This window comes from Cebus imitator, unplaced genomic scaffold, assembly GCF_001604975.1.
Source record: "Cebus imitator isolate Cc_AM_T3 unplaced genomic scaffold, Cebus_imitator-1.0 Scaffold80, whole genome shotgun sequence".
Classification (NCBI taxonomy): Eukaryota; Metazoa; Chordata; class Mammalia; order Primates; family Cebidae; genus Cebus; species Cebus imitator.
The window spans coordinates 8,517,620-8,539,267 of NW_016107395.1; the positions used below are offsets into that span (position 1 = coordinate 8,517,620).

The following is a 21,648-nucleotide window of genomic DNA, read 5'->3' on the forward strand; positions in this document are numbered from 1 at the left end:
TAATTCCTGTTTTTCAAATAATTAGCTCATTTCATTTAAGTTATCAAATTTGTGGGCTTAGAGTTGTTCATAATATTTACCTGTTATCTTTTAATGTCCATGGGATCAGTAGTGATGACACCTGTTTCATTTTATATATTAGTGTTTTGTCTCTCTCTCTGTCTTTCTATATCTCTCTCTCACTCTGTTAGCCTGACTAGAGGTTTATCAGTTTTAATGCTCTTTTCAAAGAACAGCTTTTGGTTTTGTTTATTTTTCTTTACCAATTTCCTATTTTCAATTTCATTGATGTTTACTATAATTTTTTTTTGTCTTCTTCTTGCCTTAGGTTTATATTGCCCCCCTTTTTTTTTCTAGTTTCCTATGGTGGAAGCTTAGATTACTGAACTAAATAATAATAATCTAAGCTTCCACCATAGGCAACTAGGGGGAAAAAAGCTTAGATTATTGAGCTAAATAATCTAAGCTTCCACTATAGGAACGCTTTCTTCTTTTCTAATATATGCATTCAGAGCTATATATTTTTCTCTAAGCACTGTTTTTGGAGCATCCCACAAATTTGGAACATTGTATTTTTATTTAGTTCAAAGTATTTTAAAATTTTTCTTGAGACTTTTTTGACCCATGAGTTATTTAGAAGTGTGTTGTTTGATCTCCAAATAATTGGAGATTTTCCAATTTTCTGTTACAGATTTCTATTTTAATTCCATTGCTGACTGAGAGCTTACATTGTGTGATTTCTATTCTTTTAAATTAGTTAAGGTATGTTTTATGTCCAAGAATGTGGCCCATCTTGGCAAATGTTTCACTTCAATTTGAGAAGAATGTGTCTTTTGCCGTTGTTAGATGAAGCAGTTGACAGATGCCAATTATATCCAGTTAATTGATTGTGCTGTTTAGTTCAACCATATTCTTACTGATACTCTGCCTATTGGCTCTGTCAGTTACTATTCGAAGAATTTAAAGTGTCCAACAACAATAATGCATTTCTCCTTGTAGTTTCATCAGTGTTTGCCTAGCATATTTTGACATTATTTTGTTAGGTACATACACATTAACGATTGTTATGTCTTGTTGGAGAACTGACCCCTATATCACTATGTATGCCTTTTTCATCCCTGATAATTTTTCTTGTTCTGAAGTCCCCTTTGTCTGACATTAATACAGCTATTGATGCAAGATTTGATTAGTGTTAACATGCATGTCTTTTTCCATTCCTTTACTTTTAATCTGTGTCTTTATATTTAAAAATGGGTTTCTTTTCAAAGTAACATGTAGTTGTCTTATTTTTTAATCTACTCTGATACTGTATTTTAATTGGTATATTTAGACTATTCACATTTAAAGTGATTTTAATATCATTAATAGTAATATCTATTGTGCTTATATCATCTGCATTCCCCCTCCCTTTTCGGAATGATTTTTCTTTTGCTTTGTAAGCATTTTTTTCTTTATTCTAGAGATTAGTCTTTTATTTACTATGTGTTTTACTTATTATCTCTGATTTTTCCTTTATATGAATTTAGTTTGTATGCCTTTTGTTGTTCAGAGATTATTTTTCATTCATAATTTTCGTATTTTGCCTTAATTTGGAAGACTTTATCCACTCAAAAGTTATTAAAACAAACCTGTTTTATATATTATCCCAGTATTTTTTTAACACATACATATACACACATTGCATTTGTATATATGCGTGTGTGTGTGTTTGTGTGTGTGTATGTGTGTGTAGATTTTTAAATCCATCTGAAATTCTCTAGTATATGATGTAATTCTTTTAGAAAGGGATTCAGACGTTGTTCTTCGATGAAAGGCTGGCCAGTTGTCTCAATATTATTTATTGAATAGTCCCCTCTTTCGCCACTGATTTAAAATTGTACTTTTGTGTAATATCTACAGATCTACATAGTCTGTTTTTATACTCTGATCTGTACTGTTTGTTTGATGTGTATGTCTGTGCCTGTGCATATACCATGATATTTTAATTACAGTAGTCTGTTATCTGGTAAGGAAATCTTTATTATTGCTTTTCAAATTTCCTTGGTTATTTTTTATGAAATTTTTCTTCCTCATGAGAATCACCTAGTTTTATAAAAATTCTATTTGGATTTTTTTATTACTATTGTATTTAATTTATAAGTTAATAATTGACATCTTTGTGGTAAATTTGCTTCTTGTTATTAATAAGACATGTCAAAGGACAGCAACAGAGTTTCTTCCATTAAGGCATTCCAAACCAGTACACTTACTCTTTTGTAGCCAAGGTAGCTCTTTTGTAGCCAAGGTAGCTCAATGATTTGAACTTCTTAAATGTTGACATGTCATATATTCTTTGTGTCTTGTAATATAATTACTGTCATCACCATGACATCTTTATTTCTTATTCTCCTTATTTTTACCTCATGTCTTATTTTACCTCATGTTTATTTATTTGGATAACCTGTTGCTATAAATGTAGGTACACTTTTTTTCTCTTTCACATTTTTCATCACACCCTTCAGTTTCTTTGTTACCATCCTCCAGTATCTTGCCCCCATTCTCCTACTTAGTACTCCTCAATTCCATTTCAGAGTCTGTTATGTGAGCATAATTACCCTTAACCCTCTTGCACAAATCTTTTTAATCTGTTGGATGACTCTCAGAGGATTAGTTTCAGTTTTTGGCTTGAGCTGTGTCCAGAGACACAACTGCTGTTAGTTACTACCCCAGTTCTACCTGGTTCAGAAGAATGGGAAAAAGGATCCTTACTTTTTCCTCCTCTATGAGCGGGAGATGCTTACTTTTTACTGATTTGACCAGCTGAACATTTTGGTAATATCCAGTACTGTAGATGAAGATTAGAAATTATTGCAATAAATCTGGGAATAAAAGAATTTATGGTGTTCTAAAGAGATTTTAAATTATCTTCACTGTTGTTTTCTCTAATTTAAACAAAGCATTTGTGAGGTTTTTTTTTTTTCTTTTTCTTTTACTCAGTCTTTCTTTCCAGAATGTTAAAATGGTCCCTTAGGCTGGGCTTGGTGTCTCACATCTATAATCCCTGCACTTTGGGAGGCCGAGGTGAGAGGATCACTTGCGCCCAAGAATTTAAGACCAGCCTAGGCAACATGGTGAAACCATATCCCTACAGGAAAAAAAAAAAAAAATAACTAGCCAAGTGGGATGGTGTGTGCCTGTAGTTCTAGTTACTCAGGAGGCTGAGGTGGGAGGATTGCTTGAGCCGAGGAGGTCGTGGTTGCAGTGAACCATAAGTATGAGACTGCCCTCCAGCCTGGGTGATAAAGCCCTACTCTGTATCAAAAAGTAAATAAAATAATAAAATGGTCCCTTGACCTTTTATCTTTAATTTTCCCATTAACAATTGGTTCTTTCTTTTTTCTGCCTAATGAATACAGTATGCTGAAGACAGTTTTAAATTTTCCTTATTGATTCAAGAGATTGAAAAGCTTCAAGTTTGTTAACTTAAAAGTTTTCAAAGGTTTAATATCAACACATTTCAGGTGTGAGGAAATTATTGTGGCATGGAGAATATGTATATATAATTTTATCATTTCAATTAGAACTTTCAGCAGTATTTCCTATGGCTTAGCGTGGAAATAAATACTAATTTATTTCATGGAAATTTATGATTTAATGTGAATCTGGGTTAATTTAATTTGTAATAAATTGACAACAAACATAATTAGTTCTAATCAAAAGGCAAGGGTTAAATGACTCCATAATGGTTTTTATAGGATTAGGACTTTTACTTTGTCTAAAAGTCCAACACATTATTTCTGGTCCTTTGAAATTACTGATTCAATTTTAATGTTAATAAAACCATATTCAGTTATTTATAGGGCTAGTTTTTAATCTATAGCTGGACACAAACCATTCTAATCGTTGCTTAAAACAACAATAGTCTTCTCTGTTTTGCTTGCAAGTGTACAATTTGGGCGGGTTTTGGCAGGGAGGTTTGTCTGCTCCATGTGGTGTCTGCTGGGAGAGCTTAACTTCCGTTGGAAGTTTGATGTTCAGTATACCTTACCCACATGGTAAGGTAAAATGGTATTGGTTGGCAAAATGGTATTGGCTATCAGTTCCTTTTCACATGGATCTCTCTGTGGGACAGCTTAATCTTTTTTACAACTTGGTGGCTGGGTTCCAAAAGTGAAACATCCTAAGAAACAATATTCTAAGAGACAGGAGGTGAAAAATACTAGTTTCTTAAGGTCTGACGCTGGAAACAACCGTAACTTCAGTTTGACTTTCTTATATTGATCAAGCAATCACAGAGCTCAGATTTTAGGAGAAAGGGATATAGACTTCAGCTGTTAGTGGGAGGGAAGAGTGTCAAAGAAATTTGGAGTCACAGTTTCAAACCGCTACAAGGAATACAGGAATTTTACTAACTTTATTCTTAGTTGATAGGTTAATTTGTTTCAAAAGGGGCATAGTGTTAGTAAGTTGGGTTAGTAGTGTTATTCAGATACTGTTTTTCAGTGAAAATTTTAAAAAATATTTTCACTAAGACTTTTTGAAAGTATATTTTGAAGTATTAAAATTTATAAGATCTATGTGGAGAGAATTAGAAAACTGATGAAGGATATCAAAGAAGATCCTAATGGATACATGGATAGGAATACACTGTAAGCATCACCCATGAATGAAAAATGAATCAATTAAATTTCATTAAGATTAAAAGCTTCTGCTCTGTGAAAGACACCCTTAAGAGAATGCAAAGACAAGCCACAGACTAGGAGGATATATTTGCAAAACACATATGTAATAAAGAACTATATCTTCAGTATCAAATAATTTTTAAAATTCAACAGTAAGAAAACAGGCAACCCAATTAAAAAGTGGGCAAAAGATCTAAGCAGACACCTCACCAAAGAAGATATACAGATGACAAATAAGCATGTGAAGATGTGTTCAACATCATATATCATTCAGGAATTACAAATTAAAACAACAATGAAATAGTACTACACACCTGTTAGAATGGCTGCGATCCAAAATACCACACCAAATGCTGGCAAGGATGAAGAGAATAACAAGTCTCATTTATTGTTGGTGACAATGCAGAATGGTACAGCACTTTGGAAGACAGTCTGGCAGTCTCCTGTGAAGCTAAAATATAGTCTTAACATAACCAGTGGTTGTGTTCCTGGTTACCCAAACGAGTGACAAACTTAATGTCCACACAGAAACCTGCACATGAATGTTTTTAGCAAAATAACCCAAATGTTCATCAGTGGATGAAGAAGAAAGAAAGAAAATATGGTGTATATATATGGTTTTGAAAGATTTTTTTAAAGAAAAACAGATTATTGTGTGAGTTGGGTGATGATTGCATTGCATTTCCACAGGAGATTATTAAAACAAAGTAGAACTACCTTCAATTCTACTTAGTAGAATCAAATAGACTGTCGTCACTAGAAGAAACTTCAGAGCAGTAAGTTTCTCATTTTTTCAAAGAATAAAACCTAAAGGCAGAGGAGTTGAGATTTGCTAATATACAGCAAAATATGTTTACTTAACATCTTTTGTAAACATGAACTATTATAAACAGAAATTTATCTCATACTGTTATCAAGCTGTATGTAAAAGACAACACAATAAAAAAGAAAAATGTTAAGTAAAACTGTCTCACCAGATTGTTTTACTTAACCAGAGTTAGAACCAGAGTTAGAAATAAGGTTTATTGATAAAAACCATGAATAGAAATAAGGTTTATTGATTTTCATTTCTAGAATATCAATTTTTCTTTCAGGAATCGTATACAGAAAAGTAGAATAAATGGCTTTTACACTTATAATTACCTTGACCAGTAATGGTAATTGATAATAATAATCACAACCCTCAGAGTTTATCCTTTGTGCTGAAAATTAAGAATGATACTCGGTACACCTGGAAATGTGAACCGGCCAATTAACAAAACAAATAGATGGACAAAAATAAAGGCAAATCCGTGAGGCGAACAATGTTTTTAAGTTTCTCGAAAACAAGTATTAAATAGCAGAGAAAGTGAAATTGCCATTTATTTTCTAATGATTACATATTAGTCATTGTTTCTACATGAACACTTCCTACTATTTGGTACATTGCCCAGTAAAATAGATTATTAATATTTTGGCTGTTTTTGCTTTTGGCTATTCTGAATAATGCTGCTATAAACATGGGTGTATAAATATTTATTCACATCTCTACTTTTAGTTCTTTTAGGTATATACTCAGTAATGGAATTATTGGATCATAGGATAATTCTGTTTAATTTTTTGAGAAACTGCCATACTGTTTTCCATAGTGGTGGCACCATTTTACACTCCCATAAGGGTTCCAATTTCTGTACATTTCTGTTAATACATATTTTTTTTTTTAATAACCTAATGGGTGTAAAATGCTTTCTCATTGTGTTTTGGTTGCATTTCTCTAATTAGTTCTGTTGAGCATTGTTTCATGTACTTATTAGCCATTTGTATATCTTTTTTGGATAAGTAAATGTGCAGGTCTTTTCCCCATTTTTAATTGGGTTGTTTTGTTGCTGTTTGAGCTCATCTTTTAAAATTTAGAAATGACCCCCTACTTATTTGTAGAAGCATTTTTACCTCTTTTAGATGTTGATCCCTTACTGTTCTATTTTGTATTATTTTCTTCTTGTCTGTGTTACACTTCACTTACAGTATGTTTGGTTTTGATGTTTTTGGCTTTATGTAATAGCTTCTGTCATTTTTTTTCCTTTTTGCTTTGTAGGCCTTATATCTTTTTTTCTTAACAAGGGTTTTGTACTCTAATATTTTCTTTACCATTCACTGATGTGACATTCCTTATAGGGTAATCAACAAACAGGTATTTACTATATAATTCATGTGTAGTCTAAAATTTACTATATATTTTGTAGGTATAATTTATTTTATCTATTTATTTATTTTTGAGACAGAGTCCTGCTTTGTCACCCAGGCTGGAGTGCAGTGGTGTGATCTTGGCTCACTGCAACCTCCGCCTCCCAGGTTCAAGAGATTCTCCTACCTCAGCCTCCTGAGGGACTACAGGCACGCACCACCATGCCTGACTCATTTTTGTATTTTTAGTAGAGGTGGGGTTTTGCCCTGTTGGCCAGACTGGTCTTGAACTCCTGACCTCAGGTGATCTGCCCACCTCAGCCTCCCAAAGTGCTGAGATTATAGGTGGGAGCCACTGTGCCCAGGTCAGTAGGTATAACTTATTAAATGCTGTGTTCGTAATGGACTCTGGACCTTCGTTGCTGCCTTAACCATCCAGAATTGGAGAAAAACTTTTCTCCATATCTGATATTTGAGTCCTTTAGTTCTTTGCTTAGAGGGTAGTTACTTATCACATGATATAACTTACACAAGCACACATTACTTTTTAATTTAGGCAGATTTTTGTTAAATAAATCATATAAATATATTGTTTTAAATAAAAATTAAAATCCCTATTTATGATCTCTTTGTACTCGAACCTATCTTAAAAAATTTTTTACCAAAAATTTTCATCGTGATTTTTTAACTTTATGGTAGGACTGTTTTATTTAACATTTTTGTCCTTTTTATTATATTGTCTTTTACGTACAGCTTGATAACAATAGGAGATAAATTTTTGTCAATGCATTTGTTTATAATATTTCACATGTTTAAAAAAGATGTTATGTAACTTTATTGTTGTAATTAGTTGGAGGTTAACCTAAAATTATTAAAATCTATCCTTAAAGTAAATTATGTATGGTTCTATAAATTAAGAACTTTACTTTGGGTTACAACTAATATGTACTAAGATTTTCTTAAACAATGAAGACATAATTAAGTTAAATTCCTTGTGTAGCCAAAAATTGCACAAATGGTTACGGAGTTTTTATCTACCTAATAATTTGCACTGTTTTCATCTAACAAGTCTCTTCATTTGAGAAAATATAGTGTAGCTTTTCACGGTTGTAGTTACCCACAGTCAACTATAGTCCACAAATATGCAGTGGAAAATTCCGAAACAGACAATTCATGAATTTAATATTTGTTCCATTCTGAGTAGTATGATGAAATCTCATGCCATCCAGCTCTGACTCATTCAGGATGTAAATCATCCCTTTGTCTAGTGTATCCAGGTTGTATAGGATACCTGTCTATGTTAGTCAAAACTTAGTAGCCATTGGTGATCAGATTGACTGTCTCAGTATTGCAGTGCTTGTGTTCAAGTAGGCTTTATTTTACTTCATTGTTCTATTTTATTATTATTGTTAATTTCTTACTGCCTAATGTATAAGTTAAACTTTGTCATAGGTATGTATGTTTTATAGGGTTCAGTTCTATTTACAGTTTTAGGCATCCATTGGGCACCTTGAAAGGTATCCCACAAGGATGAGAGGGATCTGCTTACCGTATTTAGAAAATGTAATGACATTTCTGATATTTCAGGTTCTCATGAGTTCTCTTGTCATTACCCAGTGTTTTTCTTGTATATGTGGATATATTTAAATTTTGTTTATTGCCATGTTATTGACCTTAATGATTTCCAAGATAAAATAGATACTAAGAGGTGCTTAATTATACTTCTTTAATATTATAACAACCAGGACATATATTTTAACTCTGTGTAAATCATCTAAAGTTATTTCCATGTGAGTGTATTTTGTGTAGGCGTATTTCTGAGTGGGACATTTACAGTGATAAAGAATTACATAATATCTTGAATTTGGGAAATAATTGACAGGTATTTTAAAATATATTCATAAAGCAGTAAAGCCTCTTGTGTTATATTATCTTTAAATTATAATTAATAAGAAGGTTTTCTATATGGCTGTGTACACATTATCAAAATTTGAACTTTTAGTATAAAAAGTTCGACTATTTCTGTCAATTATTGGTTATGTTGCATTAAAATTATAATAGTGAATGTATTATATTAAAAAAAAAAGAAAGGACCAAATGCCATACATTTGGAGTGGAAATTTGAGCCATAGTTGTATATACTTACTTTTGCAAGAAAAACCTGTATAAGGTACCCTAATAGTTTGGAAAACTCTAAATGTCACAGTCAGGGATAGGTATGACATTCAGTAGTATAAACAGCAATATGTACGTGAAACGTCCATTAACGTTAAGTAATTTTTTTTTGGAGAGTAGGAAAATGCTAATGTAAACGAACTAGATTCTGTGCCCATTTTACTTCTAACTTAATATTTTCATTTTAACCAATTTTCTCCTATTTTTTAAATGGGCTACAGGACTAAACTAATAATATTAGTTAAAATAATTATACAAATAATTCCTATGTAAACTACTTTTGGTGTGAAATTAGAGTGAAGAAACTTTTTATTATGATTGAGATTTTTTTCTTTTCGTTTCTGATGCCATCCATTTAAGAATCAGCGTTCCAGAACAGTTGGTATAACTTTGCATGTTTCTGCCTGGTCGTGACAAATCAGCCACTATACACTCACAGACAGCAGTACAGTACTTGTCACTGGTGGCCTTTCTGTGACAGAGAGCCTGAAGACTGACATAAAGCACAGCCTGTGGTGAACTGTCAAGTGAGTCTGCCAAAAACTCAGCAGACAGAACTAATTGCAGAGAAAAAGGACTTTTGTGCCCTCTTCTCTTTCTTTCCTTTCCTTTTAATAAGACAGATATTGTTAAAGTAGCTTGTTTATGTAAGATTTGTCTGTCTCTCTTCTCATTGCCTGGGTCCTTTTTTAATTTAAAGTCTTGTACTGCAGGTCGTTGAGCACTTCCGCATGGAGATTGGCACAGGACCAAACTCAAGACACGCAACTCATAACAGTTGATGAAAAATTGGTAAGTATTTTCTACTACACACTGCTATGATTCTGCCTTCAGGGTTATTTTTATACTATAGATACTCAGTATGGTGTTTTCAGTTTTCAGGAAAGTGATTTGAATTTGAATCTAGAAATCTAGAAATTCAAATTTAGGTATATTGCCTTAAAATACCTAAATTTTAAGAAGAAATATTTGTCATAAAAAGATAATTTATATTAAGCATTATGTAGAAATATAAAATCATATGCAAATATTAATTAAAATTATGAAAGGCTTTCATTTTTGTGGTGTTTATAACTAGCTGGTAGACAAAACATTCATTACTTTTTGTAATGAATGTTTTGCTTTTTGTTTTCTCAGTTACACACCTGTTAAGTTGTGAGGTAATTACTAGTACTATCTAAAACTAAGTATATTAGGTTTTCCTGGAAGCATGCAACATTTATTATCACTGTATATATACATATATGTGTATATTATCACTGTGTGTGTATATATATATATGTGTGTGTGTGTACATATAAAAACTCATACACATTTTATTTCTTCATATGTGTGAGAGATTACAACTAGCAAGACTAGCAACAAATGAGTAATAATATTCTGTTAATCAGTAGCAAACAATTTTGGCAGCTATCACTTACAGAATTTTTCTGAGTGTGATCTGTTACTTTATATGAAACTTGATATTTACACTTCAATAGCATACATTTTGTAATGTTTCCAAAACTTCTGATAGAAATGTGTAATTGTATATATGTGCTTTTCATTTTATATCTGGTTTATTATTATCAGATACTGTATATAGGTATGTTTCTTAGCTGCCCTTTCTGTATCATTGTACAGTATTTTATCACTGAACTTTGAGCCTGTAAGCAAAATCTAAGTAATAGGTCACACTTAAATTTCTATTTGCACCATTAAAGATACAGACAAATAAATGTATAAGTAAATAGAGACAGTTTGGAAAATTCACATCTTATGCTGATTGGTTTTATTTTAAAGTTAATCTCTTAGGCCTACCTACTGACATTGTCATCATCTTGATCTAGGTTACATCCTCTTTCACCTAGATTTCTACAGTAGTCTCTTAATTAATCTCCCCAGATTCTTTAATCTTAATCCAATTAATTTTCCATAGGATGGCCAAAATTGTCATTGAAATGCTGGTTTTGTCACCCTCTTTGCGTCCTTTGGGTGCTTCCCATTTCCCTTAAACATTAAAATCCTCACATGGCCTTTGACATCTTGCATGATTTAGCTCCTGCCTTCCTCTCTAGGTTTATCTTGTGCCACTATGTTTTTTATATTCTGTGGTCCAGCCATGCAAGCCTGGAACTTGCTATTCTTTTTCCTGCTTCAGGGCGTTTAGAGTTCCTGTTCACTCTACCTGGATGCTTTTTACTAACCCCAAGGTCTTCATCCAGTTACCATCTATCTATTCTTCAAATGTTAATCAAACACCACTTGCTTAGTCAAGTATAAAAGAAATAAGGGGCCAGGCATGGTGGCTTACACCTGTAATCCCAGCACTTTGGGAGGCCAAGACGGGCAGATCACGAGGTCAGGAGTTCATGACCAGCCTGACCAACATGGTGATACCCCATCTCTACTAAAATTACAAAACGTAAGCCGGGCATCTGGGCACGGTGGCGGGTGCCCATAATTCCAGCTACTCAGGAGGCTGAGGCAGGAGAATTGCTTGAACCTGGGAGGCAGAGGTTGCAGTGAGCAGAGCTCACACCATTGCATTCTAGCATGGGCAACAAGAGTGCTCCATCTCAAAAAAAAAATAAAGAAAGAAAAAGAAACGAGACAGTTTCGTGTATGTGAGACGAAGATGATTATCACATCCCATGTCTTCATTAATGAGGACTATTATTTTAATTTTTCCTATGAGCATCTATTTTAGCTCTCAGGAGGTTACCTTCTTTTCTATAAAGTTTTCAAATTTGAAAGTTTACTATTAACTCTTATAAGTTCTCTTTTTTCTAGTATGAAGAATGAGTGAGTCAGCCAGTAACACATTGTTCTAAACAGAGTGCTGTGAAGCATACCAAAGAGGTAGACAGACTGGTTTGGTTTGGTATTTTTAATTATATGTCATAAAATCAGTTGCATACTGTTGAATTTTCTTGCCTTATATAGATTTTCCCCAGCTTTGTTATATCTTTCTTGAAGTAATAGTTGTCTCTCAGTACCGTAAGGGGGATTGGTTCTAGGACTCCCTTTAGGTACCAAAATCCATGGTCTCATGTTGCTATAAAGAAATAACTGAGACTGAGTAATTTATAAAGAAAAGAGGTTTAATTGGCTCATGGTCCTGCAGGCTGTGCAAGCATGGTACTGACATTACTTGACTTCTGAGGAGGCCTCTGGGAGCTTTTATTCATTGGTGGAAGGTGAAGCAGAAGCAGGCACATGGTCACATAGCTGGAAGGAAAGAGGGAAAGTGAAGGCAGAGGTGCCATACACTTTGAAACAACCTGATCTCAGTGAGAACTCTATCGCGAAACAGCACTAGAGGGAAGCAGGCACATCACATGGCAAAAGCAGATGCAAGGCACGGGGTGGTGCCATACACTTTTAAATAACCAGATCCCATAAGAACTCACCATCACTAAGACGGCACTAAGCTATGTACGAGAGGTTTGCCTCCGTGACCTAAACACTCCCCATCAGGCCCCACTTTCAACATTGAGGATTACATTTCAACATGAGAGTTGGGTGGGGACAAATATGCAAACTATATCATGTCTCTTATATAAAACGGCATAGTATTTACATATAACCTATGCATATTCTCCCACATACTTTAAATCACCTCTAGATTACTTACAATACCTAATACAATAAAAGTGTTATACTGTATTGTTTAGGGAATAATGACAACAAAAGAGGAGGCATATGTTCAGTACAGATGCAACCATACTTCTTTTTCTTCAAGTCTTTTTGACTTGCAGTTAGTTGGTTGAACCCATGATATAGAATGCACAGATACGGAGGCCTGACTGTAGATCAGGCTGAAAAGTCACTATGATTTGCAAGCTGAAATCAATTGGTTATTATCTTCGGTACATGGCAGACATTTTCTTGAAAATGAACCTGTCACTTCAAGGAAGTGTTGCCAATGAGAAACTTCAAGTGCAATGTTAAGTTTTTCAACCCTTGCACCCCTCTCTACCTCCCAGAGCAGTCTTTAAATACTAGAAAGACGTCAAGGTCAATCACATCAATGGCAGATTTAAGTTCTATAAAAATTCTAACATTGGGTACTATGCTCAGTACTTGGTTGAAGGGATTTATCTACTGCAAATCTCAGCATCATGCAATATATCCAGGTAACAAACATGCACATGTTCATCTTGAATCTAAAATTAAAAATTGAAATTTTATTTTTTAAAAAAGACTATTCTAGTGGGATTGGTAATGGCATTAACAGATGTGATTTTTGATACTGTGTAATGAACTTTATTAATGTTTCGAATATCTGTATACCTCTGTGAACCAGTATTTTCTGTATGATCATTGCACAATATAAAATCATACATGGGTAAAAGTTTCCTTTAAAGTACAAAACAGAACAGTGGGTTTTAAGGTAATCAAGTATGAAAATATTAAGGCTATCAAAATTTTGCTCCTTTTTCTAACTACATATCTGTATGATAACAAGTTTTCTTCATATATTGCAATGAAAACAATCCACCACAACAGTTTGAATGCAAGAACAGATGTTAGAATTCAGCTGTCCTCCATTAAGCTAGATATTAGATTTTCAAATGAGTGCCAAAATGCAAATGAATGCTCAAATGCAAATGAATGCCACTCTTCTCACTGTTTAGTTTTTGAAAATAGAGTTTTTAAAATTAAAATCTTTATATTATTATATAACTGGCTTATTTTAAATTAAGTTTCTATTTTTTTCTTCATTTTAATTTATTATGTGATAGATATCTATAGATATACAGGCATACTTTGAAGATATTGCTGGTTTGGTTCCAGAACACCACAGTTAAGCAAATACCACAATAAAGTGAGTGATGGAATTTCGTTTTGGCTTCCCAGTGCATATAAAAGTTATGTTTCTACCACACTGAAGTCTGCTAAGTATGCAATAGCATTATGTCTAAAAAATAATGTACATACCTTAATTTTAAAATACTTTATTGCTCAAAAATGCTAACAATCAGCTAAGCCTTTAGGAAGTTGTAATCGTTTGACTGGTGGAAGGTCTTGTCTTGAGTTGATGGCTGCTGACTGATGGGGTGGTGGTTGCTAAAGGTTGGCGTGGCTGGGTAATTTCTTAAAATAAGACAACAATGAACTCTTGACACACTGATTGACTCTTCCTTTCATGAAAGATTTCTCTGTAGCATGTGACACTGTTTGATATCATTTTACTCACAGTAGAACTTCTTTCACAATTGGAGTCAAGCCTCTTAAACCCTGCTGCTGCTTTATCAACTAAATTTATGGAATAATCTAAATCCTTTGTTGTCATTTCAACAACATTCACAGTCTTTATCAGGAGTAGATTCTATCTCAAGAAATGACTTAGCTCATGCATGAGAAGCAACTTCTCATTTGTTCCAGCTTAATCATGAGATTGTAACAATTTAGTCACTTCTTCAGGCTCTCCCCACCACATCTGCAGTGACTTCCTCCACTGAAGTCTTAGACTTTCAAAGTCATTCATGAGGGATAGACTCAATTTCTTCCCTTTTTTTTCCCCCGCATATTGAATCAATATTTATTTCAGGACATGACATGTCAAAATAAAACAAGTCAGCCCTTGCCTTTAACAATTATGTCATATTATAAAAGCACTTTACATCTCCATCCCATCTTAAAGTTACTGGTATGTGGCTAATGATTATCTATAAGCATTTCTCTATTCAGATCCATAATCCAAGTGCTCTCTGAATATTACAAGGTGACCGTAAGTGGGACTTGAAGGAAGATGAGGAAAGAGAGGGGACTAAGGTTCTCCCAGTTTAAGGTTTTGGATTCAACTTTCAAATGCAGGTTAATATTGCTATCTTCACCGCCTTCTATGAGTCCCAAATTTTCTTAGCGGCATCTTGTATGGTGAATCCTTTCTAGGAGGTTGTCAAGCTACTTTGTCCAGAACCACCAGGGGAATCACTCTCTATGGCAGCTATAGCCTTACGAAATGTATTTCCTAAATAGTAAGACTCAAAAGTCAGGATTACTCCTTGGTCCGCTGGCTGCAGTGTGGATGTTGTGTTATCAGGCATGAAAATTACATCCTTGTACAGCTCCATTTTGGGTGACCAGGTGCATGGTCAATGAGCAGTAATATTTTTAAAATAATCTTTTTTTCTGAATGGTAGGTATCAATAGTGGGCATAAAATATTTAGTAAACCATGCTATAAACAACTGTGTTGCCATCCAGACTTTATTGTTCATTTACAGAGGAGAGGCAGAAGAGATTTAGCATCATTCTTAAGGGCACTAGGGTTTTCAGAATGGTCAGTGAGCACTGGAACTGCATTAGCCTGTAAGAATCAGCCTGTCCTTTGAAGCTGTGAAGCCAGGCATTGTCTTTTCTCTAGCTATGGAAGTCCTTGCTGGCATCTTCTTCTGATACAAGGCTGTACATTGAAAATCTGTTGTTTAATATAGCCATCTTCATCAGTTATCTAGATCTTCAAGATCACTTGCTGTGGCTTCTCCATCAACACTTGCCGCTTCACCTTGTACTTTTCTGTTACGTAGACGGATTCTTTATTTAAATCTCAGGAGCCAACCTCTGCTTTCCTTCCCTCTCAGACTTCACAGAATTGAAGAGACTTAGGACCTGGCTCTAGATTAGACTTTGAATTAAGGGAATGTTGTGGCTGGTTTGATCTTCTATCCAGACCACTGAAACTTTCTCCCATTAGCAGTAGGCTCTGTTTGGCTGCCTTATCATTCATGTGTTCACTGGAATAGCATTTGTAATTTTCCTCAAGAACTTTTTCCTTTGCATTCACAACTTGGTTGTTTGGTGCAAGAGGCCTAGATTTTGGTCTCTCTAGGTTTTTGACATGACTTCCTGATCTGGCACAATCATTTCTAAATTTTTAACTTAAAGCGAGAGACATGAGGCTCTTCCTTTCACTTGAACTCTTATTAACTTGACTAATGTCAGTGTTGTTGTCTCAGTGAATAGAGGCCTAAGGAAAGGGTGAGATAGGAGAAAATGGCTTGTCAGTGGAGGACACACACAACCTTTATTTACTTTGCTATCTAATATGAACGTAGTTTGTGGCACCCCAAAACAATTACAGTAATAACATCAAAGATCACTGATCACAGAGCATCATAACAGATATAATGAAATACTGGGAGAATTAACAGAATGTGACACAAAGACTTGAAGTGAGTACACACCAGTAGACTTCTCAACACAGGGTTGCCAGAATCCTTACATTTGTAAAAAAAGCAAAACAAAACAAAACAAAAAAGCACCATTAATCTGTGAAGCACAATAAAACAAAGTCATAAAATGAGGTATGCCTATATCTTTTATAAACAAAACCTTGGAGTCCCAGTAGTTTTTAACAGTATAAAGGAACCTAACATCAAAAAGTTTTAGAATCATTCTCCTAAGTCTTCTCTTTTCTGGGTTAAACATCGCCAGGGCTTTGATTTATTTCATATGAGTTCCAGTTAATTAATCATTTTGATTGCCATCCAGTTTGACTGAATCTCTTTTAAAATGTTTTTGCCAGAATTTCTCATACTACAGATGTGGTGCAGGTTGTGGTGGGGATTATTGCCTTCATTTCTTTTAATCATAGCAGTTCTAGTAAGGCAATTTTAAATTTAGGTTGTCATACTTGTTATGTGGATTTCATGGAGAGCTAAAACCTCAGATTCTTTCTCAAGTGTGCTGTTATCAAGTCGTGTTTCTTTTCATCTATCTTTAGTATATGATCATTGTTTTTAACATATTCCCAGAGTCACTCAAAGGACATTTTACCCAGTAAAGCTAATTTTTTTTACTATTACATTTTACAGGCAGAATTTTATATACAGTATATAATAAATTACAAGAATTTTCATAGTACTTTGTGGAGGTCAGTGCTAATACAAGTACAAAGAAAAAATGTTTTTTTTTTTTCTAGGCATCAATTCTGTATCAACAACATGTATCCTGTCTTTCTTTTAGGCATAAAATGTAGAAAGGAGAAGTCTGCCTAGCATTTTCTAGTGCAAGAATCCATTCTCTCATTTTAGAACTATATACAGTGTTAACATTGTTGAGTACAAATCTTCAAATGATAAAATTGTGGCAAATCTCGGATTATTCTTAATAAAGAATCTGGTATCAGAGTACTTTCTATGTTTCTAATTAGTCAATTTTAGTTTGTTGTGTATAAACTGCTAACTAATCTTTTTTACTCTTGAAACTAATAAGAATGTAAATATTAAAAGAGTAGATGACAGCATCTGAAAATAATCCTGTAAACTTATGTTTAGAAGCAAAAAAACTTTTTGTGGGCTATACCATTATTTCCTAACATGATACTTCCTGCGGATACTAAGGAGAGGGAGATCTAATAAATGGTTGTTTGCGTGGCCCTTGGTTTTTGTTTCAGGAGGAGCTGTGCCATGGAGGTTAGGTGAAGAATGTCTCTGCCTTTGTGCTTTATTATGAGGGTTAACTTTTTCTTCTTTATGCCTCCTTCCACCTCAGTCTCCTTTCAGGACATTTGATGAATACCCAAGTCCAATGAACTTGTTGTCTTTTTTATATTCACTTCAGCTATACAAAGGAGAAGTTAAATTTGCAATGCTCTTTAAAGATTTTGAGTAGGTACTCCCCTAAAAAATAACCAAAATATAAATTAGTCCTACATAGGTATGCCTTCAGTTTGCTTTCTAATCATTTTTAGCCCATTTATTATACACTGATTCCTTGTTTGTGACAGTTGCCTTATATAATGATTTACTAGCACAATTAAAATATTTCTAAGAAAATAGAAAAATATCCTCAGAAAATATAGGAATAGTTTCAATTTATTAGTGAAAATGACATAAAATAAGCTTTAATAGTTTAGATATTAGTATATTGCTTTTATATAAATTATGTTGGCTATCTTTCCTTCATTTTTTATTTACTCAATAAATACTCACATGTGCCAGGCATTACGCTTCAGTGTTGTATTGACACTTTATATTGTTTTCATTTATGTACTATTTTGTTTAAAAACTATTAAGCACCACCTGTTTTAACTTTTACAAAGATATTATGGTTAGTTAGATGTGCATCCTCAATTTAAATGTATGTGAAAAAGGAAACTTTTAATTTAGCAACCTGTAAAACTTAAATCTTTTGGGGCTATATAGAGTGGGGAAGGACAGCTATTATTTCAAAACTTTTTTGGGAAATTATAGCACAGTGCTATTAATGCAAACTCCTGATATTTTATATATTTTTAGCACCCTAATGATAAATTTAAAAATCAGGTATACATGTGAAACAAATCTTGACAGTATTCTGAATGTTGCCAATTGGTTGTATTTTGCTACTTGAAAATTTCTTCCCAGTAGCAATTAAACAGCACTTAAGCTTTGGTACTTGCTGAGGCTTGCAGTAAATAAATCGCTATTTGATTAATTAGCACATGATACTGGTAGCATGCTCAGCTGGAGAGATTTTTATATTACTGTTTTACAATGTCTGTAAGCAGCAACAAGTTATTTAATACAATTTTTTTTGTCAATTTTTAATAGTTTAAAAAAATTCATTACTTGAACTTGTTCTAAGAAGTTTGTAAGATTGAATGGTTTTTGCAAGCCTTTGAAAATAACGTTGGCTGTACAACTATTTATTTGCTTTATATTATTTTTTCTTCTTGACATACTAAAAGTTTATAGATGCAACTTATAAGTCTGCAAACTTGAATTAAAAATTGATCATTAAGAGGTGACCTACACAAAAAGATAACCCTAAGTTAAAGGCTTACTTTTGCTTTGACTATTTACTTCCCCCTGCCCCCAAGGGGTCAGTTTTCCTTTGGTGAGATTACTTTCTTTTGGTGTATGGCAGTGCTATCTCTGCTAGATTATTGGAAGGAGTAGTGTCTGCGATTGGGGTTCAGCTTTCTAGCATCTCAAGTGTCTGTTTTGTCTGGACTTTACTCATGCAGCATTCTTGTGCAAAAATTTCAAGGCTTTAGTCTGGAGCACTGGGTCAAAGGATATGTCTCTTTGAAGGGTAGACAGGAGTTTTTTATGTTTTATTCACTAAGTAGTATTTCATTTTACATCAAAGAATAGCAGCCTTTGAGAACCTACCATGGTGGCAGTTTAACATGTGGATTTTTTTCTTTAAGACTTTCACTAAATATGGGTAATGTTTCCTCAAGTTTTTCATCCTACAAAATGCTTATTTTTATTCTTTTACTTAGATGAAACTCTTAATATAAAAAGAGAAGAATCATGACTAAATATAAATGTTGGTTGCAGTACATTTTGTTTTAAAAGCAACTGTAGTTTTTTGTTTTTTGGTTTTTACACTGCTCACAAGCTATTGAAAAAAAAAGATGAATAGCCTTTACGTTTACAGCAATACTGTTGCTTAAAATTCTAAGGAAGAATTAAAGACTAATGATTTTGAAAGTGTAGATTTTATAGTGAAATGGTCATTCTTTAATTGTTCATTTTTTAGTACTGTTGTGTGTGTATGTAGGAGAGATTGATTTTGAAAAATACCAGACTCAAGTAATAAAAAATGTTAAGACTTCTTGAAGCTGGAAGGAAAATTCTTATTTTTGTACTTTTTGTGTAAGTTAATCAGTAACTAATCATATAAAAAGTTATTGCTTTACATGTTTGGAAGATTTTTACATGGTATTTCATATTTCTGTCTCATGGCATATATTTATAAATATATGAACTAATATTAAAATAGTTTTTTATGTAAATAAAACATGCTCTTAAATATTTGAAAGTTTATCTAGTTATTTAATAATTTAAAATAGAATTTTTTCTACTTTGTGATATAATTTTAAAACAACCTGTTATATTTAGCTATGATGATCATTAAAATGAGTCAGTTATTATTTTTCAAATATAATTATTTCTAAATAAAATTCTGCAGAACTTTGTTTAAAATATATGCTTACTGAAATGATATTTTACGTAATATCAAGCTATATAAAACAAATTTACTAAATATCACAAAGAAAATGAATGTTAAGTATTATAGTTTTTATATACAGACAGGAACCATTAAAACTTAAATAGAGAATGATCTTTCTATATTTAAGTTGTTCAAGGAACAAAAGATCTTTTCCCTACAGTATTCAGCCATCTCTATTATCTGTGATTCTTCAGCAATTAAAGCAGATTTATTTTCCTCTTTGTTCCTACTTGGAATACTTGAACAATACTAGAGAATTGAACTGACTGAAATGTTTTATCTTTCAAAAGGTTTAAAGTTCTATGTACCAATTAGCAAAATACAGTTAAGGTTTAAACTGTTAATAGCCACAACATCTTTAATGCATAGACCTGTAGTATGCTAGCGCTGTATAACAGTTCTCCATTGTATGTCTCTTTTAAGGAGAGTAACTGTGTCAGTTCTTTTCTTGCTTTACTACCTGCTGTGTATGGAAATTGTGTATAGTACTTGACACTTGCTTTCAAGAATTTAAAATTCTTGCATGCTATTATGTAGGAAACTTTGGCTCTCAATAAAACAGAATTGATAATATTTTATTTGTTTGGATTTTAAGTTTAGTTTTTTCGTCATATTCGAGGAAGTACTCATTTATATCTGAAAATACATTATTAGTCTATTACTCATTAAAAGTTACAGCTTTTGAATTGGCCAGCTTGCCAGATAATTTCAGAACTCAAGAATTAATCCAAATACTTAAACTTGTTAAAGCCTTATATCTATCATTTTTGTAGTAAGTTCTCAATGAAGGTAGGGGTAAGAGGAGGTAAAGAAATAGAAGTAGCATCTTTTGGTGACAATTATATTTTCTTTTTATATCATGTATCTCAGAATAGAATTAGAGCAAAAGAAAGGAGAATGCAGACTTTAAAATTTGAGACTAGCAAACTATGATTCTGTTTCTGTGTTCAGGCTTTCTAATTTTATGACCTAGTCTCTGCTTCGATTCTACTCTTCAAAATACCATCTGCAAGCATGCAAGATACTCATGTTTACAAGATAGGAAAGTTTGAAAAATAGGCAGTGATATGGTAGCTTGACTGTATGCAGTACACTATATCTCCACAAAACTGCTTCTTTATAAGGCATACTTTTCTAGAAATGTGTGAATGGGCTTTTTGTTCAGTTGCTGTTTCATGTTTAATACTTTACTTTTAAAGGCTTTCAGCATATTGCATGTTAGTTGATGAGGGTTTTTAAAATGTTAATGCTTCCAACAAAACAGACATGAAAAATAAACTTGGCTTTCTCTAAACAGCATATAGGATACAGACATATACCAAAATATTGGGCCAAGAATGCTAACTTAAAGAACTGAGGATCTGATTAGTGTACTGATACACCTCTATTCCAATGACTACTGAGTATTGTGTTAATTAAAATTATCAATTAAAGATAATTTTAAACCTAGTTGGGTAGTTTAAGATTTGATATCCAAAGAATTAAAACAAGATATCTGATTTAGTATGCCTTATAGTATCTTAAAAATTCAAATATGGCTGGTATACCCTGTGCCTAGATTATTCTGAGGTTAAAAGCCCTCAAGGGCTAGTAGTTTTCAACTAGGACAATCTGTAGTTGTTTGTGAAGATCATTCAAGAGATTTTTTTCTTGTCTCTTATTTATAATGTAAAATATTACTATCCTTTCCTTCATTCAATTTTTTTTTTTTTTTT

The 21,648-nt window shown here is 33.0% G+C and overlaps 1 protein-coding gene across 3 annotated transcripts in view; it reads left to right on the forward strand.

Annotated features, from left to right (window-relative positions):
* The window catches only part of NDUFS4 (NADH:ubiquinone oxidoreductase subunit S4), a 115,922-nt gene that overhangs the window by 35,213 nt on the left and 59,061 nt on the right, over positions 1–21,648 (forward strand). For all 3 annotated transcript variants that reach the window (XM_017533209.2, XM_017533212.2, XM_037740187.1), the window contains exon 2: positions 9,713–9,791. In XM_017533209.2, the coding sequence (XP_017388698.1) occupies positions 9,713–9,791 (79 nt within the window). The remainder of the gene's footprint in view (positions 1–9,712; positions 9,792–21,648) is intronic.